The sequence below is a fragment of the Siphateles boraxobius genome, unplaced genomic scaffold (genome assembly GCF_051911475.1).
Source record: "Siphateles boraxobius isolate OS27281-9 unplaced genomic scaffold, OSU_SipBor_1 22, whole genome shotgun sequence".
Classification (NCBI taxonomy): Eukaryota; Metazoa; Chordata; class Actinopteri; order Cypriniformes; family Leuciscidae; genus Siphateles; species Siphateles boraxobius.
In genome coordinates this window covers 26,961,813-26,989,789 of record NW_027508833.1, presented here as the reverse complement: position 1 = coordinate 26,989,789, position 27,977 = coordinate 26,961,813, and the positions used below count along the sequence as shown (strand labels likewise).

General features: G+C 39.8%; 2 protein-coding genes across 2 annotated transcripts; one reads left to right on the top strand and one right to left on the bottom strand.

Moving 5' to 3' along the window:
- On the bottom strand, positions 1 to 27,751 carry pla2g4f.2 (phospholipase A2, group IVF, tandem duplicate 2). Its single transcript, XM_077239393.1, has 20 exons — positions 27,646 to 27,751; positions 26,800 to 26,872; positions 24,537 to 24,673; positions 21,963 to 22,094; positions 21,754 to 21,794; positions 9,716 to 9,758; positions 9,273 to 9,327; positions 4,644 to 4,789; positions 4,380 to 4,493; positions 4,252 to 4,289; positions 3,815 to 3,953; positions 3,320 to 3,456; positions 2,955 to 3,177; positions 2,734 to 2,851; positions 2,406 to 2,543; positions 2,195 to 2,302; positions 1,567 to 1,746; positions 1,291 to 1,460; positions 1,018 to 1,204; positions 1 to 664 (listed from the first exon to the last, which is right to left on the bottom strand). Exons 1-20 carry the CDS (start codon positions 27,661 to 27,663, stop codon positions 426 to 428), a joined length of 2,436 nt encoding a protein of 811 aa, XP_077095508.1. The 5' UTR covers positions 27,664 to 27,751; the 3' UTR covers positions 1 to 425.
- LOC143746372 (uncharacterized) lies at positions 12,665 to 16,785 on the top strand. The gene is made up of 3 exons (XM_077238190.1): positions 12,665 to 12,745; positions 13,691 to 16,661; positions 16,763 to 16,785. The coding sequence occupies exons 2-3, from the start codon at positions 13,697 to 13,699 to the stop codon at positions 16,783 to 16,785; spliced, it is 2,988 nt and encodes a 995-aa protein (XP_077094305.1). The 5' UTR covers positions 12,665 to 12,745; positions 13,691 to 13,696.
- Positions 27,752 to 27,977: the final 226 nt, after the last annotated feature.

Below are 27,977 nucleotides of genomic sequence, written 5' to 3'. Positions count from 1 at the left end.
TAATATTAAATTTATTAATTTAAATATACAGTATATAAATGTAATGTCTACATTTTAAACTGAGGAAAAACAACTTTTATAACTTCACTAATATTTTAAAAAAATTCAAGAGCTTTTGTCTCCCACAGCAAATCAATCAAATCTGCACAAACAGGAGCTGCTTTACACCTGCCTTTTCCCATCATAAAAAAATTCGAGCTTGACAGCCCCTGGTCACCCTTCACTTTCATTGTAAATAATAGATTATTGCATGAACACCCTGTGATCTACAGAGAAGAATAATAAAGAAGAAAGAAAAAAAAATCACAGTTTTGGGTCAGGAATGGATGAACTATACCATTATTAAATGAATCCTTTAAGAGTTAAATATACAAAAACCAGTCGCTCCAACCAACTGCTCCTGCTGCCAGCCTTAACTTCCGGCCTCACACTTTTGATGACTTTGTAACAGGAATTCTCTCCATGTTTCTCTTAAGCACTTTGTTTAGCGTGTTTAAAATGACATCTTTGTTGTTCAGAATGTTGTAGGTGGAAAGGTTGGCCATCTTCTGGAAATCTTCAGGCTTGTAGGTAAGGTTTTGAGTGGCGAATGGACAGAACATACTGGTGAAGTCAATATCGAAATCTCCTTCCTTCATCTCCACCTTACCCTCTCTCTTCACTCCTACCACACAAACACACACATAATTGCTTTTAGTTTATATAAATACACTTTGAAATATACTGAGTATCTTCATGCAAAACCATAATCTCTATCTAAGATTTTTAAAAGAACCATCATTTATGCACTCTTCTGCCATTCTAAACTTGAATGAAATTCTTTCTTTTGAGGAACACAACTTGATATTTGAAAAATTTTATTCATAGAATGAAAGTCATTGGGGTCCAAAGTTGCTTAAATGAGTAAATAATGACAGAATTTTCATTTTTTTTGGGTGAATTATCCCTTTAATAATTCAAACTTGTGTTGATGATAAAATTATGGTAATAGTAAAGTTTACAAATGGCAGTACTCACCAGGAGCTTTGAATTGTTTGAATGAGAGATTGATCATGGGAAAGTGAATCACTATGGGGACCTCTGGATTATCTTTATCTTCAAACACATAAACTTCTCTAATCGGCTCAGACTCCAACTTTTTGAAATCGATCTTCGGAAATGGAATCTTCCGATCAGCACAGAACTCCTGAGTTTGCTTAATGGCCTATCGGACACACACAAACATCAAAATCACAATTTCCTCCATAATTCTTCTCCATGTAATCTATTAAATCTTCCAGGGCTTCTCACCTTGAAGTGGTCCGGGTCCCAAGCGTAGTTCAGGGACAGAATGACATCCGCATGTCTGTTACACCGTAACACAGGAGGGAATCCTGACTTGAGGACAAAGGCAGAGTCCACCAGGCCAAGTGTGGCGTCTGCTGGTGTCAGAGAGTTCGGGAAGGCATCTGGGTGCGTGTCTGCAGAAAGTCTACTTTATTAGTCCATTCCCAGTTTGATTGAACTTATCCAAAAGGGTAATGGTACAAGGTAGGTTAAACTTAACAACATAAATTATGTTCTGACCCTTCCATGCGGTGAAGTCACAGTTGTCACAGTAGTTCTTATGCAGCTGGAAGCCTCTCAGGAAGTTGAACACTTGGCTAATAATGGGGCGGCTGGTCAAAAAGTTGTTCAGCTTTTTTGCCATGTCAGTCATAGGGCTGACCTGAAGCGTGTCCGACGTTGTTGGGTTGTTGTCTGGATCTACAGATAAGAGAGAATGACATTTATTCATTGTTTGCATCAATGTAGATAAAACAAATTTGAACATAAAACTGAACATTTTCTATATACTGTAATCAAAGCTTTTTATGTCTAAAATCATATGAGATATGTATGTGTATTTTTGTTTGGGGGGGGGGTTGATTTTTTAATTTTTTAAGTTTTTATATATTTTGCATAGTGGTATGTAGCCTATATTATGTGAAATGACCAGTTTTAGAACATATTGCCAGATTGTGCGGTATTGTAGTTGTTTTAATGTGCAAAAATTTGACTTGTAGGGGCTAACTTGAAGGGATACACTACAATTAAGCACACTTTTACACATGGGTATTCATTAATTAAGCCAAAAGTCAACCAAACTTTTGAGAAGCTACAAAGGGAACATTTGGTCAGGTATTCATACTCATTGATATTGCATTCCACTTACCTGAGCGGTTCACTTCTTCCCCAATACTGCTGGCCCAGGAAGGGATCACTCCAGTCACAATATTCCAAAGCTGAGTCAGACTCAGAGAGAAAACACTGCTCCATATCCCTGCAAACACACCATATCACACACAATACATATCATTATCAAATGATCTTTAACTTAAAATTGTTTACCATTCATTAACCTTTGGAGTATTCACATTATTTACCCAATAGAGAGTATATCCCAGTTTCAGGGAGTTTCTTGACCATGTGTCCAAGGTAATATTCACTCCCAAAGTTCTGTGCAGGTATGAAGGCACCATACTTGGTAAATCCTACCTCATATGGGGTGAACTCACACCATTCTGAGAAGAGAGCAAAGAGAAGCATGGACAACATATCTACAGTAAGGACTTCAGTTGCTATCAGTAGGCTACAAAGAATTGATCTGTTAAGGAACAAACATAATTAACTTATTGACCATAAAGGACCATTATCTTGTAGGACTAAAAATAGAAGCCAAATTAAACTAGCTAGAGTGAATTCAGTACTTACCAGTCTCTATGATACATCCTGTCTTCCCATTCTTCATATTGAGAGCTGTGTAAATGGGTAGAGGGTTCTGGCCCGTTGTTAGTGCCATCTGCTGGTCAGATAGCGTACCCATTTTTTTCTGAGGAAGAAAAGAATTTATGAAGTTTCTGACAGAGAAAATTATTTGGAATTATTATTTTCAAAATGTATTTTACATCTGTGCAATGAAGAGTTTTATGTACCTTCCCTTGGATGAGATACTCTATAGACAGACCAAACATGTCGACAATAGATACGTGGCGTCCTTCTTTCGCTCTCTCTTCCATCTTCTCTTTATAATGACGTAGCTGCTCAATGGAATATACACTGAACAAACCTTTAGAGATCTCCTTCTTTACAGACTCCATAGCCAAATTTAGGTCATTGTTTGACCAGTTAGCGTCATTATAAAGAGAAGCCATAGTCCTACGAGACAACGAGAGAAAGTTTGATGTTTAATTACATTTAATCCAAAGAAAACGTTGGGATTTGAAACAAACCCTGATGAGAACCAGAACCACTTAGAGTTCAACAAGTCAAACTGGGACCTAGTGCTCTTTATACACACCAGGTGGAGCCAGAAACCCCTGTGATGTAGCTGACTGCATCAAGAAGTTGGAGTTGTTGCAGGGCTCTTATGCCTCCGAATGTGCCAATCATTGCTCTGCTCCCGCCCCCAGAACACACCACAGCCACCAAAGGAACCTGAGAAGTCACATCAATCTTATAAATAAACTAATCAAATAAGTCTTTTCTGCATGAACAAGACATGCCATAAACAATATACTATTAAAATGAAATATATATATAATATATATATATATATATATATATATATATATATATATATATATATATATATATATATATATATATATTTACATTTAATTGTGTTTATTAATTCATATTTAATAATTTAATTAATTATAATTATACAGATTATTACATAAATTGAATAAAAAATGGGATGGGAATATGGAATATGTGGAATATGTCAGGTCACTATGGCAGGAAGTGTGAATCTGTTGAATGTGTATACTCATGTCTGTGTTTGTTTTCTTGCCTTGCTGGGCTCAGGTGCAGAGCTGAGATTCAGAGCTTTCTGAAGAGCTTGTGACACGACTTTTCTTCTCTTCACCAGAAAATTTTTTTCTTCCATTGGAATATCAAAACCCAGACGCACATCCAGCTTTTCATCAGAGCTTCAGAACACACACACACACACACACACACACACACACACACACACACACACACACACACACACACACACACACACACACACACACACACACACACACACACACACGCATGATTATTCTAAGGAATCTATGGAATCAGATCAAAACTAATAGAGGAAATTTTGGTGGTATACGGTTTCATTTAACAACGATCAATTTCAGACTTAAAATCATTCAGTTTTGGTTGAGATATTACATGCCATTATGCCAAAATAGTATCTTTGAAATGGTTCCTGAACAAGTAATTTAAATTGTTTACCGGCCCTCTGCTGTGCTTAGTTGCAGATCCACTTCACCCTAAAATGAGTTTATTCCTGCAGTTAGTGACTAGCTTATCTTTTTATTGTGGGGGAAAAAATATTCAAATTTGATTTTACCAGTACTCACTTCTCTAACAGGCATGGAGAGTTGAATCTGCTGTTTTGCTTGAAACGGTTTCATGGAGACCGATGACATAATGCCTACAGTCTTTGGATTTACCCCATCCACTTCTGCCACAGCCTGGACAAAAAACAAACATGCAAACAAACATCAACAAACAAACAACAACAAGCATCATATAGTCTCAGCCGGTCTAGTGTTGTGCATGCTTTATTGTAAATCGTTTTAAGAAATCTTCTGCTAAGAATATCAGTTCAATCGATGACATACTTTTGGTGGGATGAGACAAAACTCAGTCTCCAGGTCTCGGTTGATGTAGAAGCATAACGTCTGTATGCCACTGGGGGTTTCAGAGCCCGAGATCATCCAGTCTTCCTTAAATGCACCTCGCAGTTTTAATATCATGCTCTTCTCCGCTGAAGAATAAAACAGACAAAAATATGAGATAATTCTTTTGTACTGGTTTTATTTCTGTAGTCCTATTTATATAAAATCCAAAAAAAAATATTTTAGAAGACGTCTGGCTTTTCAATAGAGCTTCAGAACACATAAATTATTATTCTCCAAGATGAATGGAAACAGATCAAAACTAATTGAGGCAATTTTGGTGGTATACAGCGTCATTTAACAACGATCAATTTCACAATTAAAAAATAAAAGAGATTTAAAAAAAATTCATTTTCATTTTAAAAGACTTGCTGCTATTTATACGTATGAAATGGATACTTCTTTCTCAAGCTTTCAGTGGTTATTATAAAGCGTCACGAATATTTAAAGTCCCCCTGTAGTCAATAATTGTATCCCTTAAAACTCATCTTTGATCACTGAAAATTAGATATTTAAAACGTTAAAAACAAAAACAACAACAATTCTTCAGGCCTTAAAATAGCTTGACTGCAACTACACCCTTGCTTCATTTACATATTACCTCTGCCTCCACTTACTCACGCCAGTTCATAGATCTGCTCTTTACAACGTCGGACACATAACGGTAATTAATATGATTAACCTTTAGCTTGACTATTATATTGTAAGACTTGAGAAATTAGAAAATGCCAGGCAGTCTACTTGAGGAACGACCACTCCCTGATGACACAAAGGACCGCTGATCGGAAAACCTTCTTTGGGCGATCCAGCCGGGCCTTACAATATCAAACAGCTAATAATGTGTTGCTAATGTTACACAAACCATGTTCCTGTTCCCCATTTCAGAGTCAGAAAGCAGCCTTCTAACAATCAGTATCCTTAGAAATGCTTTGAACAACTTAGAAGGTCAGTGGTGAAAGGCATAGGTTCATCATAACATAATAACAAATGTGTAAGGGAGGCAGGACCTGTGTTAAAAACTGGTAGAAAGTGGTCAGCAAAGAAATCTGTGGAAGAGGCAAAGGCTGACCTTCAAATTGGTGATATCGTCGGACAGGTACAGCATGGAAGAGGGGGTTTTGGGCTCAGTTTAGCTCCTCCTAAATGGCACAAGGCAGCCCCAGCTCAAAGGAGGAATCTGGTAGTCAACGAGGTGCGAAAGCAGGAGGAGAGAATGAGGTGTATAAAGGCCATTTACCAGGCCAAGCAGGGAGAGTGAATGAGATTGGAGAGTGTGGAACAACGCAAGGTGGGCTGGCAAGACCTTTGGTCAATGGAAGAGAGTAGGATCAGTTTCCTTATCAGGTCAACATATGATGTTCTCCCATCACCACAGAACCTAAACCTCTGGGTAGGAGAGGATCCCTCTTGTCCTTTGTGTTCATCACCTGCCACATTAAGGCACATTTTGACAGGATGTAAGGTGGCTCTTAGCCAGGGTCGATGTTTGGCTTCAGCATTGGAAGATAAGCGTAACATGACCAATAAGTTGCCACCTGTTCTAGCAAAACATTACACACAGAAGACAATATTCCTCCGCCCAGGCGAGCAACCACCAAGAAAAGGTGTTAAAACCAATTCTCGTCCAGGACAACTGGAAGCTGCTAGGGACTGGAAAATGCTGGCTCATCTTGATCAGCGGCTTATTTTTCCACCTGAGATTGCCACCACTAACCTCCGACCAGATATTGTTTTGTGGTCTGGATCAGCACGCATTGTTCAACTGATAGAGTTAACAGTGCCATGGGAGGATGCTGTAGATGAGGCATATGAGAGGAAGAAACTGCGGTATGCTCAGCTGGCTGCTGAAGCAGAACAGCGAGGATGGAGAGTCCGGGTTTATCCAGTGGAAATGGGTTGTCGAGGATTTGTGGCACACTCCACAACTCGGTTCCTCAGAGACGTCAGATTCAGTGGCCAAGAGTTGCGTCGCACAGTAAAGAACCTATCTGAAGCAGCAGAGAGGAGCAGCAACTGGCTGTGTTTGAGACCGAAAGATTCTGGCTGGCAGTGTACAGGCCGCCATGCTACGGTTTCGAAGAATTCTTGAAAACTCGAAGAGTCTGTTGGTTTATTTGTATAGTTTGCATTGTAATATTATGTTCCTGTGTATTTTACGTGAATGAGGATTGGTGTCTGGACAGGTAGTATGCCATACGGAACCGTTGCCACTGAACCTGCTTTAATGACGGCAGTGGGGCTCGACAGCCTTAGTCAAACGGGTTGGCGCGTATGGTCGGGTTGCGTTTGAGATTGTGAGAGATTGTGGTTAGGTCACATGTGAGCTATGAGGAAGGAGCAACCTCAGCAGCAGGAGGGAGGTAAAGGTCAGTAAGCTGGGCTGAGTTGAGTGGGGGACGGAGGGGGGTGACTCTGGGACGCCAGAGTCACTGTCGAGCCCTATTGAGGTGTCGTGGGCTAGTCGACGAAACACTGAGGACGGAAGGTGCCCACTTGAAGACCCTAGAGATGTTCCCTACTCAGCTCAATCCAGACGGTTGTCATGGGGGACCGCACTGTGGTTGCAGCCGTTGTGTGTGCTGACGCGCAAATACACTGCAGCTATTAACACCAGACAGAAGGAGATTCACATCACCATATGGAAAGAAGCGTAAATGGATGGAGAAGCATATAGGTTACTGTAAAGCTACGTCTTAGTTGGTGCATATCTTGGTGAAAGCTGAGTACAAATCAGTGTAGGGTATGGACCAATCAGACACATACTAATTATTCATTATATACAAAGGTTTATGAAACTCCTCACACAGCCCAAATGAACAAACACAAGGGCAGAAACAGTGTCATGTTACAGGGCATGATAAGGAGATTTTACGACCTCCGAGGAATGTGGCCACATACTCAAGAGAGAGACTATGAAACAGAAACCCTCTTTAAAACAGACTTTGCTGCATTAATCATAGACTAACTGATCTATAAATGAACATGCATAAAACTGTGAAAGAAACAGTGTAAATGGTTTACTGTCTCATGTACCATTAGGTATATATTATGGTATGTATCCTGGTATACAACCAACTAACGATCAATGTAACCTCACCTGTATCATGCCTCCTACCTAATTAATCCTCATTTAATGACTCACACTTTGATGTACATCACCTTCTTCTAGAATGCAGTGTGGATGTGTTATAGCTATTTTAGCATTAATGAAGGTATAATCATGCTAGGGACAAAGATCCGTAAATCAACTAAGAGCCACTTTCCCTCTCAGACATGTCCCCTTTCTTATTGGTCCAGTTCAACCCTTAGGGGATGATCTTCTCCAGGCCTTATTAGAGACAGTCCACATGTGACCTCCCTCTCTTAGTTCTTTCATCCAGCCGCAACACTGTTCTGGTGATTCTGGGGAACCCCCTCCCCCTCCACGGGGGCCCCAGGGCCCAGCAGGCCTCGATTCCAACCAGATATGGGCTTAGGCAGGAGAGAGATGACTCTCTCACAAAGAACCAAGGACAATCTCAAGAGTTTTGGAACAAAGACTCCAACCAACAACGACTCCAATCACCCATCCTTCCGACTTCCTCACTTCTCCTGGGTGCTCGGTGTGGCCTCAACAGAGTCCCAGGCCTTGACCAAACCAGCGATGCGTTCCTGGAGAAAGAGAACGCTCAACCAACTTCCACTTTACACTGCCGGAACCATCAACAACTTCAATTTTCAACAACTTCAAGAATTGTTCCCATTACAAATGCAAGTATTCAATTCAATGAAATGTGAAAATGTAATTCTGATGGTTCTTCTCATAGACCCTCTTCCGGTTTCCAATTTCATCCTATCACTAACCTATTTATGTATTCATGTGTGTATGTTGTTTAGTTTATTTATATTCATATAAATATCTATATTTAGTTAATAAAACATGTACATAATATGTATTTGGTTCCGTTTTGTTTGCAATACAAGTCACTTTACGATCACGGTTTTTGCTACTGGCTCAAAGTACTGTACAGGCGAAGAAATAATTATTCTTCTGTGGCCATGGAAGATACCCTTTTCTTAGAATAAATTAATAATCAAAAGAGTTCGTTGGAAGAACTGATTAATTGATTGTAATATTAATTCAGCCACATCAAGTTAATCCAATTAACTGACCCAAATATTTATAATTAATAATAACAAGATATTATTGATTATTAATATTTCCAAAAGCTGAGTTCCTTACATCAGCATGAAATTTTAACATCTACTCTCGTGTAATGGAAATCACCCACTATATTGGTAAATTTACACTTTTTTTTATCATAAAAAAAAACGGCATAACCTTTTTATCCCGGCACTTTGATTACAAGGTACTTTGTGACATAAGGAACACCTGCTATTTCAGAGACCAGAGACTGTGTTTAGATCACTTCAGTTTTAAAGAAAAAATATTCTGCAATGGTGTTGACAAATTAATTTGCACACGGTTTGTCTTAAAGCAAAATTAAACACCACATAGAAACATAAACAGGGGGACTTTAAATATCTGATTGAGGGTCTAATAGCTATAGACTACAGTATGTATCCATTTACCATTAGTCTTTAGACGTTTTTGCACCTTCACATCCAATGCACAGAATGGACCAGCCTAAAAATTAAGGAAAAATTTAAAGTGTTTTCAGAGGTTTACTTAGTTCAACTAATATGTCCAATGTACAGTCAGTTTTGTTCTATAGCAACCTGAACTTGTTTCTTATGATGTTGCTAAAGATTTTTTCATAATGTATGTGTAAAATATACAGTTAAAAAACATCAATGTCATATGATGTCAGTTTTATTGAATGAAAGTAAAGCATATAAGTGTTCTACTGAATAAAATGTGTACATTTATTTTGCAATATCATGTAAACATTTTATTAAGTGTAAGTGGGTTTAGCTGTATTTGAGTTTATACTGAAATATAATATTAGGTTATATTGATAAAATATCATGATAATTTCTAATCTATTCTTTTTTTAATGTATCAAATCTCTTACCATCAGCACTCCATTAGAGAAGTATGGTTCAGGCTTCTCAGAGCTTTAAAAAGAAAAGGAGGAGATAAAACGACAGATTAATTCAAGGTTCAAGGTATTTTTATTGTCATTCTGTACATGTTGACACATGAGAATGAAATATGTACTCAGGACCAGCAGCATAATAAAACAGATAAATAATATACAATATACATACAATAAGTAAAACATAGTTCAATAGACTACATTTAGAAATAACTTAGTAAACTAAAAATACCTGAAGAGTAAAACATATATAATAAATAACTAAGCAGCAAGTTTTTAAAAGCAGTGCATCAAATTCACATACAGTATAAACCAGAGCATCATTATCACACAGTGAATAAGAGGTATAAATGATAAGGAGAGATCAATCCCTAAGGCAGGGAATTCATGAGTCTCACAGCCTCTGGAAGAAGCTGCATTTGATTCTTTTAGTTCTGGCTTTAACGCTTCTTAGCCTCCTGCCTGAGGGGAGGGGACCGAACAGTTTGTTTGCCGGGTGGGTGGGATCCTTCATAATACAGGATGCTCTGCTTCTGCACCTGCTGGTGTAAATGTCCTCAACAGAGGGGAGGCTGCTAGAAGTTTTTTTTTGGGGGGCAGATTTGACCACCCTTTCTTCTTGTCAGCAGCCGAACAGTTTCCATACCAGTGATGGAAAAGGGGAGTGTAGAGGCCAAAGTATAATTCATAGTAATGTGAATAAGAATTTATGTTAAACAGGTAAATCATTTCATTTAGAAGTTCATGTAATGGTTAAAAATGTTAAATTATACTTAAAAGGTTAAAAGCATACTATAATTTATGTGCTTGTAGGATTGGTAAAAATAGTGTACTGCCTCTTTAAGAACAGGCCAACTCAGATTACATTATGTTGATTTTCATTACGTGTCGCAGATATTGAGAGCTGTGGAAGCGAACGGTTTTCTTACCTGATAACTTCTAACTTATAGCTATTTCTATTAGGAATTTCTTATTTCATTATCCATTATAATAAGTGTATTAATCAGCTCACTTTTTCTTTTGTAAACCGGAAACCAAGGAATAAAAACCGGAGATTTTCATCTTTTATTTCAACGTTTCTCAAGTGGATTTATTGAACTGTGTTGCTGAGCTTACAATGGAAACTGCAAATGGGACTAGCTGCTTGGAACAATGTTAGATAGTTATTAGTGTAAGCCATTGCACTTCTCAATATTTCAAACCTTTATATTAGTAAGAAAACCTGCTTGACATTGGACAACGAGCCTTTGGAGAGGTTTGCGGAAAGTGGGAACATGAATGAAGGTTCAAAGAGTGATCATGCACTGTGCTAGTGGCTGGTGAGTGCTAAGGGGATTGATAACGCCCTCAACGAGCATTGTTGTTGCTGCGTGACTGTTGCAAGTGGAAACTGTTAAAAAAAACGGATCGACTATCAAAGCAATCATGACGGAGACAGGCACAGAAGACACGGTAAGCCTAACCGAAGAAAAACGAGTGGTTAAACCGACACTTAAAGCATTGGAATATAGTCTGCAAACAAAAATAAGTTCCAGAAGAGCTATACTAGGAAAACTTACTGTGAAAAAGAACGAATTGCATGCTTTAATGGATGATGATGCAAATGTGGAAATCATTGCAAACGAATTGTTGGCCAAGTATGAAACACTAATAAAGGAATTCAGAAAAATAAATGCTGACGTTAAAGACTTATTCTGCCAGATTGAATGCGTAGAGAATTTGAACACAGATCAAAGTGATTGGTTTGAGCCAAGAAATAACGAGCACAGAGAATTTGTGCAAGAAGTGAATGCATGGATACAGAATGCAATACTACGCAGAGAAGAGGCTAACAAGGTTAGTGAGCAGATACATCCTGAAGATAGTGTGTCATTCACAGCCAGTAAGTCTAGAAAATCTAAGTCTGTTTCTGCTACTTCTACAACATCGTCTGCTCGTGCTGAACGCTTAAAGGTTGAATTAGAGAGAGCTGCTTTGTTAGCCAAGTCAGCTACATTGAGAAAAAGACAGACTTTGGAAGAGCAGGAACTACAGCTCAAAGTTGAAAAAGAACAGTTGGAGCTGCAATCAGAGCTCGCTGCAACTGATGCACGATTAGCCGTGTTAAGAAAATATGAAGGTTCAGATGTGTCAAGTAGAACCAAAGGCAGTAAGGTGGAAATATTGATGTCTGCGCCAAGGAAACGTGATGTCAGCCAAAGTAAGAGAAGCGTAGCTAGCTGTGGAACTTTGCATTGCCACACTAGTGAAAGAGGTGCAGATGCTATGCAAGCTTCTGTCACTTCAGTTAATTTGGTTACTGTCATGCAACGGCAAAATGACATCACTGAAAGCTTAATAAAACAGCAAAGGCTATCTACATTGCCATCACCGAACATTCCAGTTTTCAAGGGAGATCCATTAGAATATCGTCTCTTCATGAGAGCCTTTGAGCACCGCATAGAAAGCAAGACTGAAAACAGCAAAGATCGGCTTTACTATCTAGAACAGCATACAAACGGGCAGCCTAATGACTTAGTGCGTAGCTGTTTTCATATGGATCCAGATCAGGGATACCTTGAAGCCAAGAGACTGCTAAAGGAACGCTTTGGTGATAAATATAAGATATCCATGGCATACCTTGATAAGGCTTTAAACTGGCCTGTCATTAAAGCAGATGACACCAAGGCACTTGAAGCATACGCCCTCTTTATGACAAACTGCAATAATGCAATGTCGGATCTGGAGTACTTAGAAGAGATGGAAAATGCCGCTAACATGCGCACGATCATCTCAAAGCTCCCATACAGGCTGAGAGAGAGATTCAGGAGTGTCGCCATAGACATTCAGAAAAAACAAGATCGGCGGACAAAGTTCAAAGACGTAGTGTCATTTGTCAACACACAGGCTGAAATGGCAGCACACCCTGTGTTTGGTGAAATCTCAGGACAAACAAAGCGCCAGACTGAAAGGTCAAGTTGAAAGAAAAACATCACAACGCTAGCCACTGAAGTAAAAGAACAGAAAGTTTTTGCTGGTGCTGGAAACAAGAAAGCTCATGAGAAGGGAACAAGCATGGACAAAGCCTTCAAGAAACCTTGTATCTTCTGTCAGGGAGATCATACCATGGAACAGTGCAAGAAACTCCAAAGAAAGCTGCACAAAGAAAAGCTTGAATTCCTTAAGAGCAAAGGACTTTGTTTCAGTTGTTTTATAGGAGGACACATGAGTAATGCCTGTGAAGAGAAGAAGAGCTGTCAGATATGTTCAGCGACACACCCTACGCTCTTACACATAAAGCAGAAATTTAAAGACTTATCAAAGGAAGAGGCTTCACATGAAGAGCAGAAAGAGGGGTTTCCAAAGGAAGAGCAAACCGTTGTCAGTGGATTTGTGGATGCAGGGGAAGCATGCTCTCAGACAGGGGTCGGGGGTACAGGTAGTGTCCTCGCCATTGTTCCTGTGAGAGTAAAGGCAAAGAAAGGCAACAAGGTACTGACTTGTTATGCATTCATGGATCCAGGAAGTAACGCTTCCTTCTGCACTAACAAGCTGGCAAACGACCTTCATCTGCAAGGAAAAAATGTGAACATCCTACTCACTACTATGGGAGATCAAAAGACAGTCTCATGCAAAGCTGTATCAGACCTAGAAGTGAGTAGCCTAGAAGGTGACGACTTTATCGAGCTTACAGGTGTTTTCGCACAAAAGGTTATCCCCGCAAGTAAAGAGAACATTCCAACACAAGAAGATGTGGATAGGTGGCCACATCTACGAAGTGTACGAATTCCATCGATCAACGCGGATATCGGTCTTCTGATTGGGACCGATGTGGCAAAGGCTTTGGAGCCAGAAGAGGTAATCCACAGTGTCAAGGATGGACCGTATGCAGTACGCACAGCTTTGGGATGGACAGTAAACGGACCGTTGCGTGAGAACAGCAGAAGCTGGACAAAGAATGGATACCCGCAGGTCCAGATGAATCGGATCTCAGTGGCTCGACTCGAGGACTTGTGGACTCAGCAATTCAAGTATGATTTTCCTGAGAACGCTCAAGGAGAGCAGTTAGAAATGTCTAAAGAAGACCAACTGTTTATGGACAGAGTCTCTAAATCGGCAAAGCTGGTCAACGGCCACTACTCTGTTGGTCTGCCGTTGAAGAACAAGGATGTGAAAATGCCAAACAACAGAGCAATGATAGAGCAACGAGCGCTCAACATGAAAAAGAAGCTTCAGAAAAATCAGACGTTCAAAGAGGACTATGTCAGCTTCATGAATGAGGTGATAAAGAAGGGCTACGCTGTAAAGGTCCCAGATGAAGAACTAAAAAGGAGTGACGGAAAGGTGTGGTTTATTCCGCATCACGGTGTCTACCACCCTAAGAAGCATAAAATGCGAGTGGTATTCGACTGTGGCGCTTCATATCAAGGAACCACACTCAATGAACAATTACTGCAAGGGCCTGACTTGACTAGCAGTCTGGTTGGTGTCTTGACTAGATTCCGTCAAGAGCGAGTCGCAGTCATGGCGGATGTGGAATCGATGTTCCACCAGGTCAAAGTCCCACCAGAAGATGCTGACCTCCTCAGGTTTTTGTGGTGGCCGGACGGCGACACCTCAAAAGAGCTGCAAGAGTACAGAATGGAGGTACACTTGTTTGGAGCCACCTCCTCACCAAGTTGCGCGAGTTATGCGTTGAGAAGGTGTGCCGAGGACAATAAGAACATGTTTGATGCAGCAGTAGTGGATACAATCTTAAATAATTTTTACGTAGACGATTGTTTGAGATCAGTTGCCACTGAACAAGAAGCAGTCAGACTATTCCAAGACTTGAAGGCCATCTGTCAAACAGGAGGTTTTAGACTGACGAAATGGACAACGAACAATCGAAATGTGTTGTTAAGCATTCCACTTGAGGACCGGGCAACAGAAGTCAAAGATTTCGATCTTGACCAGGATTCACTCGCCATCAAGAGAGCTTTAGGAGTACAGTGGTGTATCCGGTCAGATCAGTTCAAGTTCCATGTACACATAGAGCAGAAGCCTCTCACCAGGAGAGGTATCCTGTCTATTATGAGTTCAGTTTACGACCCACTGGGAATGTTATCGCCAGTCATATTGCCTGCTAGAAACATCTTACAAGAATTGTGTAGACAAAGAACAGGCTGGGATGAAACTGTGCCAGAACACTTCGCACAACAATGGACAGAGTGGACTGAAGAACTTCAACAGCTCACTGACTTTGGAGTGGATCGGTGCTTTAAGCCACCTGAGTTTGGCAAAACAATGCAAGCTCGGCTGCATCACTTTTGTGACGCGTGCGAAACAGGCTACGGTACTGTTACTTACTTAGTCCAGAAGAACAGTAGCAACCAAATACTCTGCTCATTTGTTTTGGGAAAGGCAAGGGTTGCCCCCCTCAAACCACTAACTATCCCGCGGATGGAGCTGACGGCGGCTGCCTTAGCTGTAAAGGTGGATGTCATGCTGAAGAAAGAACTACAGTTGCCACTGTCAGATTCCAGGTTTTGGACGGACAGTACTGCCGTACTTAAGTACTTAGCAAATGAGAACATCAGATTTAAGACATTTGTGGCGAACAAGATTGCCATAATCTTGCAAGCATCAAAGGTGCAGCAATGGAGCTACGTCAACACTCAGTTGAATCCTGCTGATTGTGCCTCTAGGGGACAAAAGGTGAGTGTCTTCATGAAGAATGAAGTTTGGATTGAAGGGCCTGTCTTCCTCAGTAAACCTGAAAGGGAATGGCCAGACAAGCACGATCACCTAGAAGAGCTCGCGGCTGAAGATCCTGAGGTCAAGAAAGGCATACTTGTCAATGCTATAACAGCAGAAGAAAGCACTGATGCAATGCAACAACTAATTCAATACTATTCTTCATGGATACACCTCAAGAAGGCTGTGGCGTGGCTCATACGACTTAAGGGAACCCTGGTAAATCTGTCACGGAAGAGAAAGGAGATGAATGGATTGTACAGTGATCAACAACGGGTGAACAGGGAGATGTTGAGCTACAAAAAGAATCTCAAACAGACTTACCTGACCGTGGACAATCTGCGACAAGCTGAGACAGACATCATCGGCCATTGTCAGCAAAGTTTGTTTCATGAAGAGATATCTGCTCTTCGGAGAAAGGACTCCATCAAGAAGAGTAGTCGAATCTTCAGACTGAATCCACAACTTGAAGAGGGAATCCTTCGTGTTGGAGGGAGGCTCAGTCGAGCATCCATGCCAGCTGAAGCCAAGCACCCGATTATCCTGCCTAAGAACCATCGTGTGGCTGATCTGATTCTCCAGGATTCACATGAGCGACTGGGACACAGTGGACGTAATCATGTCTTGTCTCATGTACGTCAAAAGTACTGGATTTTTGATTCTTCCTCGTCAATCAGAAGAATGCTGTCACGGTGTACTATCTGTCGAAGACAACATGGGGCATCAGGCACACAAATGATGGCCAACTTACCAAGAAACAGAGTTGTACCAGATGAACCACCCTTCACCAGAACTGGAGTGGATCTATTTGGGCCATTCCACATTAAACGTGGAAGATCGTCTGTAAAAAGATATGGGGTTATATTTACCTGCCTTGCATGTCGTGCAGTCCACATAGAAATGGCAACATCATTGGAAACAGACTCCTTTATTCAAGCTCTGCGTCGCTTCATTGCAAGAAGAGGTCAGGTGAAGGAGATGAGATCTGATAATGGGACCAACTTTGTTGGAGCTGATCATGAGCTCAGAAAGGCAATAAAGGAGTGGAATACTTCACAAATCGAGAACAGCTTGCTCCAACGTGACATCAGATGGTTATTCAATCCACCATCCGGATCCCACCACGGAGGGGTGTGGGAGAGAATTATCCGCTCCATCAGGAAAATCATGGGTTCTACGCTGAGAGAACAAAACTTGGATGAGGAAGGTCTTCAGACGTTCTTTTGTGAATGTGAAGCCATTCTGAATAGTAGGCCTATTACCATGCCTTCCAATGATATTAATGATTTGGAAGCTCTTACCCCACAGCACTTACTCCTGCTCAAGACTAATCCCAACTTGCCACCAGGACTCTTCGATAAGGATGATACTTATGCGCGTAAAAGATGGAGGCAAGTCCAGTATATGAGCGATCTATTCTGGAAGCGTTGGACCAAGGAATATCTGCCTCAACTCCAGGAGAGGCAGAAATGGAACCATCCATCACGGAACTTCATCCCGGGAGATGTAGTCTTGATTGTCGACGAATCAGCCCCCAGGGGATCATGGCTGATGGGAAGAATCGTTAAGGCTATGGAGGACGAGCATGGAGTGGTCCGCAAGGTTCGAGTCAAGACAAAGACGAATGAACTTGAGAGGCCAATAACTAAACTCTGCTTACTTCAGGAAGCAGTATGAGAAGGACTGTTATTGAGTTTTACTCAAAAGAAAGACATTTAAAGTTGTAATTGCTTCTAGGATAGAAGGCAATTAGGGGCCGGGTATGTAGAGGCCAAAGTATAATTCATAGTAATGTGAATAAGAATTTATGTTAAACAGGTAAATCATTTCATTTAGAAGTTCATGTAATGGTTAAAAATGTTAAATTATACTTAAAAGGTTAAAAGCATACTATAATTTATGTGCTTGTAGGATTGGTAAAAATAGTGTACTGCCTCTTTAAGAACAGGCCAACTCAGATTACATTATGTTGATTTTCATTACGTGTCGCAGATATTGAGAGCTGTGGAAGCGAACGGTTTTCTTACCTGATAACTTCTAACTTATAGCTATTTCTATTAGGAATTTCTTATTTCATTATCCATTATAATAAGTGTATTAATCAGCTCACTTTTTCTTTTGTAAACCGGAAACCAAGGAATAAAAACCGGAGATTTTCATCTTTTATTTCAACGTTTCTCAAGTGGATTTATTGAACTGTGTTGCTGAGCTTACAATGGAAACTGCAAATGGGACTAGCTGCTTGGAACAATGTTAGATAGTTATTAGTGTAAGCCATTGCACTTCTCAATATTTCAAACCTTTATAGGGAGTGTAGTGTACTCTCCACCACACACCGGTAAAAAGCTAACAGAACCGGAGTGCTGAGACCAGCCTGCTTCAACCTCCTAAGAAAATAAAGGCGTTGTTGGGCCTTTTTTTATAATGCTAGCTGTGTTGATGACCCATGTTAATCATTGGAAATGTGTATTCCAAGATACTTGAAGCTCGAGACCATTTCCACAGCCGCTCCTCTGATGAAGAGGGGAGAGGCGGTGTAACCTCTCCTCCTAAAGTCCATGACCATGTCCTTCGTCCTCCCCACATTAATCCAGAGGTTGTTTGCTCTGCACCAAGCGGCAACCTCCCTGTCTCTCTCTTGAAACCAACACGGAAGTGAATTAAACTGCAATTCATCGACTGGCCGCTTGAGGCGGGCAGCAAAAGTGAGTCAAATCTATATCTCGCCCATGTTAAAATGCCCAACTTTACAGCAAAAAAATATGTTTACAGCCTAGTGTCTTAAGTTGTCTTGGTCTATACAGCTAATTTTGCCCTTCATGACAACTGTGAGGGGGGTGAATTTTTTTTAGAACTCATCCGTTTAAGCCTTAAAATGCTGCATAATCAAGGGCGTGGCCACTTGAATGACATTTGGATTGCTGCTGCTGTTACTAGCCGTTTGTCTGCTCTCTGTTAGCCATCATGTCACCTTAGCTGCTGAACTTGTCATCTCTGCCGTGTTTGTACTTTTTTCGGGATTATTTCATACAGTTTATTACACGCCGCCCTTACCTTCGCCCACACCGTTGGATTCTGTTGTTGTCGAGTGTCGAGAGAACAACCAGCGCTGTTCTTCAGTTGTTTTCCTCTGTGAACATGCACTCATGGATGTCTGACAATATTGTTACTTTTTGGAGTTCAGATTTAAAAACGTCTAAGATATAGAGGCCACACTCGATCTGCTGTACCGTTGATCTTACGGAACAGATAGACTATAATACGCTTATTTAACTTTTTATTGTTAAATAAAAAGTACCGTCCGTCAGACGAAATCCTGCAGGTGTCAGTGCTTTCTCTCCGTCCCTTAAATGAGAGCGGATTTCTAGTGCATTACTTGAACTTCTTAGGTAATATCTATCAGAATTTAAAATGGACTGAATAAAGCTCTCTACGAACTTGACGTGCGATGCCGCGCTGACTGACATGAATGCGCATGAATCACTGTCACACAGACATGCTCAGAGCAAATATTGTAAGTTACTGCATGAGAATAATAATGCATCACAATACACATAGTCTCACGGTTAGTTATGTCTTTTAACTATAATAGTATTTCAAAGGGCAAAAACATGAACTTTAACAATTGGCTTTAGGCCTACTTCTTCAAGTCAGCTGTCACTTTACCGCGAGGTCAGTAGCAAATTAGCTTAGCCTGAGCAAACTCGATCACGTCGAGCTAGGCGGGCGTAGTTTCAGCATCCAGGCACCTCAACTCCACCCACGTCCCGCCTTCCGCACTGTGACGCATTTCCAAGATGGCGACGAGCGACTCCGCCCACTTTAGGCTTCAAAAACGCTCTTCAGAAACCTACGGGCGACGTCATGGACACTACGTCCATATTTTTTTAGAGTCTATGCTCTGCACCAGTCCTCAAGTTCTTCCACCTCCTGTCTGTAAAAGGACTCGTCGTCGTGGGATATCAATCCCACCACAGCCGTGTCATCAGCAAACTTCACAATATGACTGCCCGGATATTTAGCCGAGCAGTCATATGTTAATAGCGTGTACAGCAGGGGCCTCAGGACACATCCCTGGGGGGAGCCAGTTTAAGGATGACAGATGAATATGAAATGCCATGGACTTTGACAGTCTGTGGCCTGTTTGTTAAAAAGTCATGGACCCAGTTACAAAGTGATGGTTTAAATCCAAGAAGCAGCAGTTTATAAACTAGAGTATTTGGAACAATTGTATTAAAGGCCGCACTGAATTCCAGGAAGAGCAGCCTGACATAGGAGTCCCTGCTCTCCAGAAGAGTGAGAACAGAGTGGATGACCGATGAAACTGTATCAGACGCAGACTGGTTCTCCCTGTAAGTATACTGATGGGGGTCCAGATTAATGTCAATGGTATCCTTCATGTGGGCCATAACCAACCTTTTACCTTTAACCAACCTCATTCATGCACGTCACGGCCGAGCTTTTGGGAACGGGGATGATAGTAGATGTCTTGAGACACACTGGCACCATACCCTGGGAGAGTGAGGTGTTAAAGGTTTCAGTCAGCACCCCAGCCAGTTCATGAGCACAGTCTTTCAGAGCCCTGCCTGGGATATTATCCGGACCTGCTGCTTTACGTGTGTTAATTCTCAGCAATGTCCTCCTCATATCCTCAGCGGACACAGTGTGAGTCTAGAGAAGGGAGAGGGATTGGATGTCTCAAAGCGGGCATAAAATGTATTCAGGGCATCGGGAAGAGATGGATCCCGAGGGCAAACAGCATCTCTCTAGCTGTAATCAGTGATGCTCTTGATGCCCTTCCACATGCTCCGGGGGTCATTGGTGGAAAAGTGACCCTGTTGTGTGCATACTTAGCCTTTGCCCTCTTAATCCCTACCTCTAGTTCTCTCCTCGCCGTTCTCAGTGTAGGTGCGTCTCCTGTCCTAAAGGCTAAGTCCCATGCCTTCAAAAGAAACCGCACCTCTCCATTCAGCCAAGGATTCTGATTTGGACAGATGGGGATCTTCCTGGTAGTAGTGACATCATCAATACATTTACTGATGAAGCCACAAACAGATGATGCATATTCCTCCAGGTCCACCCCACCAACACTGGTTGCTGCTTCTCTGAAGATCTGCCAGTTGGTGCACTCAAGAGTCCTGCAGCATGAAGGCAGCTCCACGTGGCCACACCGTTTTTATTGTGGGCTTGGTGTCTTTCAGCAAAGGACGATGAGTATGAACCAACAGGATGGATATGTGGTCAGAGAAGCCCAGGTGGGAGCGGCGCACTGCTCTGTATGCTTCCCGTCTGATAGTATACACACGGTCCAGCGTGTTGTTTGCCCTGGTTGCTATGGAGACGTGCTGGTGGAGCTGGAGCAGAATATCCGTCAAATTAACATTGTTAAAATCACCTTCTACCACAAAGAAAGCATCTGGACGTTTGTTCTGTAACGCAAAGATATAGTCATGAAGTTCTACGAGAGCCATGCTAGCGTTAGCACTCTGAGAGATTTAAACAGCCACAATAAACACAACTGTGAACTCCCGAGGCAAGTAGTATGGTAGGCATTTCAATGTCAAGTATTCCACCACTTCAGAACAGTGGCTGCTTACCAGATAGCAGTTTGTACACCAGTCTTTGTTTATGTAAAGACAGAGTCCTCCTCAGCAAGATTTCCACGAGAGACGGTTTCGATCAGTTCGGAAGAGGACTAACCCGTCAATATGGCAAACTGATTCTGGGATGTTGTTACATAGCCAAGTCTCCGTTCACAGAAGTACACAACAGTTTCTCATTTCCTTATAGCTGCTTAGTCTGAGTCGCATTAAGTCCATCTTGTTGTCAAGCGAGCAGACGTTTGCCAGAAAAAGCGTTGGAAAAACGGGTCTGTTATTAGCCTTTAGCCTGGCTATCAGACCAGCCCGATTACCCCTCTTCTGCCTTCGTGCACACTTTCTCCTTCCCTTTAGCCGATGTGTATCGCTCCACCACCTCGCTGTGCTCAGAAGCCTTAACCTGCCCAACGTTACTTTAAGCTCTGGTTTAATCACTGCATTGCGATTAATACGTTTAAGAAGTCCAGATAAACTGTACTTTAACACACAATTTCTCATGTTGGTATTAATATAAGGGATTTGTTGTACACGCGCCGGTAACTGAGATTGATGTAATAGTAATTCAAATGTATATTTTTAATAAGGCGGAAGTGGACAATTACTAATTAGTCTGCATAACCACATGCAGTACTTGGTAATGACACCACCATTGTTGTTTTTGCAGATTCTTTTCAACAGATTGTTAACATTTTCACTCACCTCTCCGTCATCTCAAACTCTACCCACAGCTCATTCTTTTTCTGGAAAAAAAAGACAGCACAATCAAGCATATAGGACTATTCTCACTCAAAATTAAAAGTAAAACATTTAAAGTAATGGACACCAAAGGCCACTTCCACTCAGAAGCCTTCGTATAATAAAATAAAATAAAAATGATTTAATCTTATATATAATCTAAATATATCTACCTTATCATCTGAAATGAAGCATTTTGTTTGCTTTTGTCCAGGTGTGAGGTTATTTATATCGAATAGGATGGTGGAGCAGTAGTCATCTTTCGTTAACACGTCAGCATCAAAAATGTGAAATTCCAGAATGTTCTATAAGGAGACAAGAACATAGAGGTGAGGTCATCATGAGGCCCCCAAATATAAGGTCAAACTTCTGCCTAACCCATTACATCATATCACAGCCTATGGGACTTTTACACAAGTTCATATCAAAATATTTTTAAAAAGCTGTTAGTTTGTTTAATACATTTTTTTCTACTTATTTCCCAGGGTAATGGAACAAATGTAGCCATTGGTTGGCAATTTATCATTTGGAAGCATGCCATTAGTTTTCACTGTTATGCTGATGATACTCAGCTCTATATTTCTTCACGCCCTGACGAAACTTACCAATTCACAAAATTATCGGAATGCATAGCTGATATAAAAAACTGGATGGCAAGTAATTTCCTACTACTTAATTCAGAAAAAACAGAGATTCAAATTATTGGACAAAGAACTTCCTCACGTAATAACCTACAATACTGTCTAACACTTGATGGTTGCTCTGTCAAGTCTTCGCAGTCGGTTCTGGTTGTGCTCTTTGATACCAATCTTTCATTTGAAAGTCGCCTTTTTTCTAGCATCTGTAAAACCGCATTTTTCCATCTTAAAAATATATCTAAATTATGTCATATGCTCTCAATGACAAATGCGGAACCATTAGTTCATGCGTTCGTGACATCAAGGCTAGATTATTGTAATGCTATTATGGGTGGTTACCCTGCACGCTTAATAACAAACTACAGCTGGTCCAAAACGCAGCAGCAAGAGTTCTTACCAGAACCAGGAAGTATGACAATATTAAAAAAATTCAGTGAGTACTTCCGAGTTCTTCCGTGAGTACTTAACATAAAATAAAATAAATTTAAAAAAAATTTAAAAAATTCTTCTCTTTTAAATCTTTCCTTCCCTTTTAAATCTTCCCTTGTCTGGCTTTTGCTACTCTGAGCAATGCCTGAACTATTTTGAGCACTTCTTGCGTCACTCTTCCCTCTTCACGATGACTCGCTTGCTTTAGTCCTCAGATGTAAGTCGCTTTGGATAAAAGCGTCTGCTAAATGACTAAATGTAAAATGTAAATGTATTATCCCGGCTCTGTCAACACTGCATTGGCTCACCAATTAAACATATACATTTTAAAATATTGCTGATTACTTACAAAGCACTAAATGGTTTAGCTCCCCAGTACTTGAGCGAGCTCCTAACGCATTATAGTCCTTCACGTCTATTGGGATCTCAAAGTTCCGGCCAGTTGATAATACCTAGAATATCACAATCGACTGCTGGCGGAAGATCTTTTTCCTATTTAGCACCTAAACTCTGGAACAGTCTTCTTAACATTGTCCGGGAAGCAGACACACTCTGTCAGTTCAAATCTAAACTAAAAACACATCTCTACATAACACATTATAAACTTCTATAATTCAATGTTAGGCTGCATAGATTAGGTCAACCGGAACCGGGAACACTTCCCATAAATTCTGATGTACTCATTACATCATAAGAAAAATGACGTCTACACTAATATTAGTCTCTCTGTTTATCCCGACCCGAGGTTTACCACAGTCCGCCGGATCCAGGCCTTATCCAGATCTCATGAAGGACCTGCGCCTGGACACGACGACAACGCAGTCCTGAAGTGTCCACTAGTCTCTCCCCTGGCATGGCCTCCTTCCCTTCCCTTTACCTCTGTACAGATAAAACGCTGTCAAAATAATTCCAGTTCACGTGGCTATGCGGAAGCGATAAATAATTCTGTATTATAAATTTTAAAGGCCAGACAAGTAATTTGTTGAGGTCAATTAGTAAGGAAAGACTACACGTCTGCTGACACATTTATTTAAACACGCATATCTATAGACTAAACACATAATACGCATGTGCACGCTGTCAGCATTTTCACAGGTTTGCGTTTTTGAAGTTTGCACAGAGATAACCTTTTTAAAAATAATTTTCCAAGACTTGCACCTTGGAACCTATTTCAAGGTTTGCGTTCTCGATCCACCAGGCACTGTTTTGTGCAAATGAGCGGGCCGGATCACGTTAAGAGTTTTTTGTTAGAACAGTGTTGTGTTACCGTCCCCTGAGTTAATAACTAATGATCTTTTCAACAGAAGTGAATCAATCAAAACTAACTTTAGCTGGACAATAAATTTATTCTAGAGGTGCTGTAAACCCAAACAATCTCTGTTACTTTAATTTCCTATTATCACTGTAAAGCTGCTTTGAAACAATCTATATTGTTAAAAGCGCTATATAAATGAAGGTGACTTGACTTGACTAAAGAATAACTTCGCTGTCAGTGACAGCAGGTTAGGGTAGAGAAATGAAACTCATTTTTCAAGAAAAATTATGGTGGAGAATCTGAGGTTGGAAGTGCAATGCCCAGTTGCAATTAACCCTTTCAATTAAGAAAAACCCCTTAGTAATAAATGTAAAGGTGTTATTTGTAAGAGTTTTCTTGCAACAGTCTGAAACAGATTTATTTACCTTGACACCGCTGTGCACTCTGAAACGGAACGTTTCATTCCATTTTGGTGCATCATTATTTTTCACGGTTTTTGTGCGATGGCAGCAGGCACAGGCCGTGGGTAACTTTAAGATGACGTAGCAGTCACATTTAGACACTGGAGAGAGAGCAAAGTTAGTCCACACGCACGCTTTTTAGGTGCAGTATGTAGTATGCAGCAAATCAAAGTCAGCAAAGGCACAGAAACACATACTACAAGGACCCCGTTGTAACGTCCAACAAGGTAAAAAAAAAAGAAGAAAAAAAGGATCTAGTCGAGAAGACTAGTAATAATATTCACGTCAGATATTGGTTGTGTCAGAAATCGCCCTTATACCCTCATATCAATATCAAAATTATTTCTAGAAAACAGTTCCAGTAGTGGGATTGAATGTGAGATTGAATAAGTGCACTCAATAACGTACACAGTGGTTTGGACACCCAGATGGCTGTTCCCTAAAATAGTGCACTATTTAAAGTCTCTATGAACATTTTTTTGGATTTTAGTATGAATATGTTAGCCTTACTGTTATCTAAGCTAGTCTGTCCGATGTCGGGTTCTGACGTCCACCCGACTTTCATTTCCAACCAAAATTCTACCTCTAAATTCTAATTCTAAATTCTAATTCTGAATTCTAATTCTAAATTTCTACTTTCAAGGACCTTAACAGAAGTGGAGTCATAGGTGTAGCCACGGGTGTGCCGGTTCCACCCACTGTGGCATTTGGCACACCTATGAATAATCATGTACTATACCTGAATTAATAACTACTTTACTATTAACTAATGATGAGTTAAGACATGTACTAATGAGGAACTAAACTTAACTACGGCATGAGTCATATGAATTCCTGCATGAATATACCATCTTAACTACACATTAGTACATGCTTGTTAATTCATGCATTAATTAACATTTCGGGGGAAACTAAATCAAACTTGCTCTAGAAAATGGACAGATTTTGTGACCCAAAAGAAGAGAACCCTAACTGACTAACATCCAACTGCATTATGATATAAAGACAGTAAACCAATCCATAAAATAACCACATAAATAACCATCATCTGTGCTAACACTGATTTTAATTTAGCAAATTGCATCTGTTAATGAATATGTTAGTGTAGGTATTTCACTCTTGATGCCAGCAGTGGGATCAATTAAAACAGAATGAGATTAAATTGTTTTTAATTATGAATGCATCATTGTGTGTTCAATGAGTAAGGTTAAATGTAAACATTGCAAGACATCTAGTGTCATTCACTGATGTTTGTGACAGTTGCTAGTGTCAAATTTATGAACAATTTTACATTGTGCCCTTTTAGTACATCTTTCCTCTGATCTAGAGCATGTTTGATTTAGTTTACCCTGAAATGTTAATTAATGCATTAATTAATTATTAATTACATAACATTATTTAATGCCGCTGTAATTCTTCACTGTCAATTATTTAATTTGATTGTTAGCAGCCATATAGTGTGTTATTATTCTAATTTAATTTATTGATCAAATTTAAGAATTTAAAATGAAAGATTAAGCATATATTTAAAACGATTAAGGGAAATGCTCTTTATAAAGATTAAAATATAAATATGTATATTTAATAAATATGCCCAGATTTTTCTGGACAAGCAATTTTTTTACTTGGACAAGTGTATTGACCGATTTACTTGTTCAAAGGACAAGCACATGAAAAGGCTTAATGTCGAGCCCTCAGTTATATTTTCTATTATGGTTATGTGGCAAGCCTGAGTATAGTTTTACACATCAGCCCAATCTATTCTGTAAAGTTAGTGATAAGGGTTTATTGCACATTAATCAGACAATAAATGTGGCACGCCCAGTTTTTCTTATGCACACCCAGAGACTCTTTTCTGGCTACACTAGGGAGTGGAGTATATGATCAAAAATGTTGTTATATCACACTGGAAAAATCTATTCATTAACCCATCTAATCATTAAAATTATTACTGTACCTATACTATTATATCTATCTAGCTGGCTTTCTTTTTTCTTCTTCTTTCTTTTCTCCCCTCTATGTGTACTTGTTTGTATATGTCATTGGTCTATTACTTTGTATATGAAGCTTTGTCTTGTTAATAATAAAAAAAAGTAAAACATTTCCAGAAAAAAAATTATAATAAAAAAGCTTCCTTTTGTACAGTATTCAAGTAAATGTACACCTCTGTAATACACCAAGATCACCAGTTATAAAACAAGTTACAATGTAGGGCTGATCTACTCACAAACGTCAAATGACTGATTGAATTTTCCCCGCAACACTGTGACACTCAGGTTCCAGTATGGCATGAACTCTTTCTGTGAGACAGAACCAAAATGAAACTGGTTTAAAAACTGTAACAGCAACAGAATTTGTAACAGCAACATATGTTTCATACAGAAGATGTAAGAAATATGTGATTTCATTTCACTCATTTGAACTGAACTCTTGAGACTAAACTTCACAACAAATGAAAATATAGGATGACATACATAAAAAGACTTGTCAGTTTAGTATTGCTTGTATGTAAAAAATATATTCATTATCATCACAGGTATTTTTGTTTTTTGTAAATTGTCATATGGACATTTAATGTTGCATATTATTTTAAAATTATTATATTTACATAAAATTAACATTTAACAATAAGCATAGCAAAACAAGCATTTACTTGCTTGCAAAAAAAACACAAATAAATAAATGAGTTACTATCACTACAGTTACAGTAAAAGAGAATTTTATTATTTTCCATAAAAAAATCTCAAATTATTATTCAAATAGTTTTGTATTACAATACAATACAAATATCTATTTTACTAAAGTGCCCAAATGAATTGCCAAACCCAACTCTTTTCTAAAAAGGAGCTGAATGAGTTAACACATTAACTAAACTATTAACAACTTCTTTCCATGAAGCACTCCCAATAACTTGCTACCCCTGTTTGGGAATCACAATTATTATGAATCCTTTATCAAGCTCCCTCAGGTTTGTCCACAAAGCTGATATTTGTGGTTTTAAGCTAAGATAGCATTGCTATGAAACAAGTAGGTTAATTTTTCACTGTCAAATATCTGCGAGCTAAAGTAGTACCTTCAGCATTGTTGTCATCTCAGCAAGCCAACAGTGAAGTCTTGAAGGCAGAAGATCAAATGAAGATCTCACTTGTCAAAGTGAGATATACAGTAACACAGAACAACCTGAGGAACTTGTTCCCAGCCCTTTGCACCCTGATAAAATATTTGATTTTGTCTTGTGTTTAAAGTATTGAGGATGGGTTACAAAAACTACAATCAATAAATGATGGGTTATTTCAACCCACGTTTGGGAAAAATATGGACAAACTCAACTATTGGGTTTAAAAATGTAATTTAAAAATTTGGTCACACTTTAGTTAGGGTCCAATTCTTACAATTTACTAACTA

What these genes read in the sequence shown, in the direction of transcription:
- pla2g4f.2 (XM_077239393.1), bottom strand. An exon ending in AGTATCTCATCCAAGGGAAG is followed by an intron (nt 2,852 to 2,954) that starts GTACATAAAACT and finishes TTTCTTCCTCAG; the next exon opens with AAAAAAATGGGTACGCTATC. An exon ending in TGGGATATACTCTCTATTGG is followed by an intron (nt 2,303 to 2,405) that starts GTAAATAATGTG and finishes GTGTGTTTGCAG; the next exon opens with GGATATGGAGCAGTGTTTTC.
- LOC143746372 (XM_077238190.1), top strand. Translation starts at nt 13,697, where the DNA reads ATGAATCGGATCTCAGTGGCTCGACTCGAGGACTTGTGGACTCAGCAA. An exon ending in ACAAAACTTGGATGAGGAAG is followed by an intron (nt 16,662 to 16,762) that starts GTCTTCAGACGT and finishes CTTACCCCACAG; the next exon opens with CACTTACTCCTGCTCAAGAC.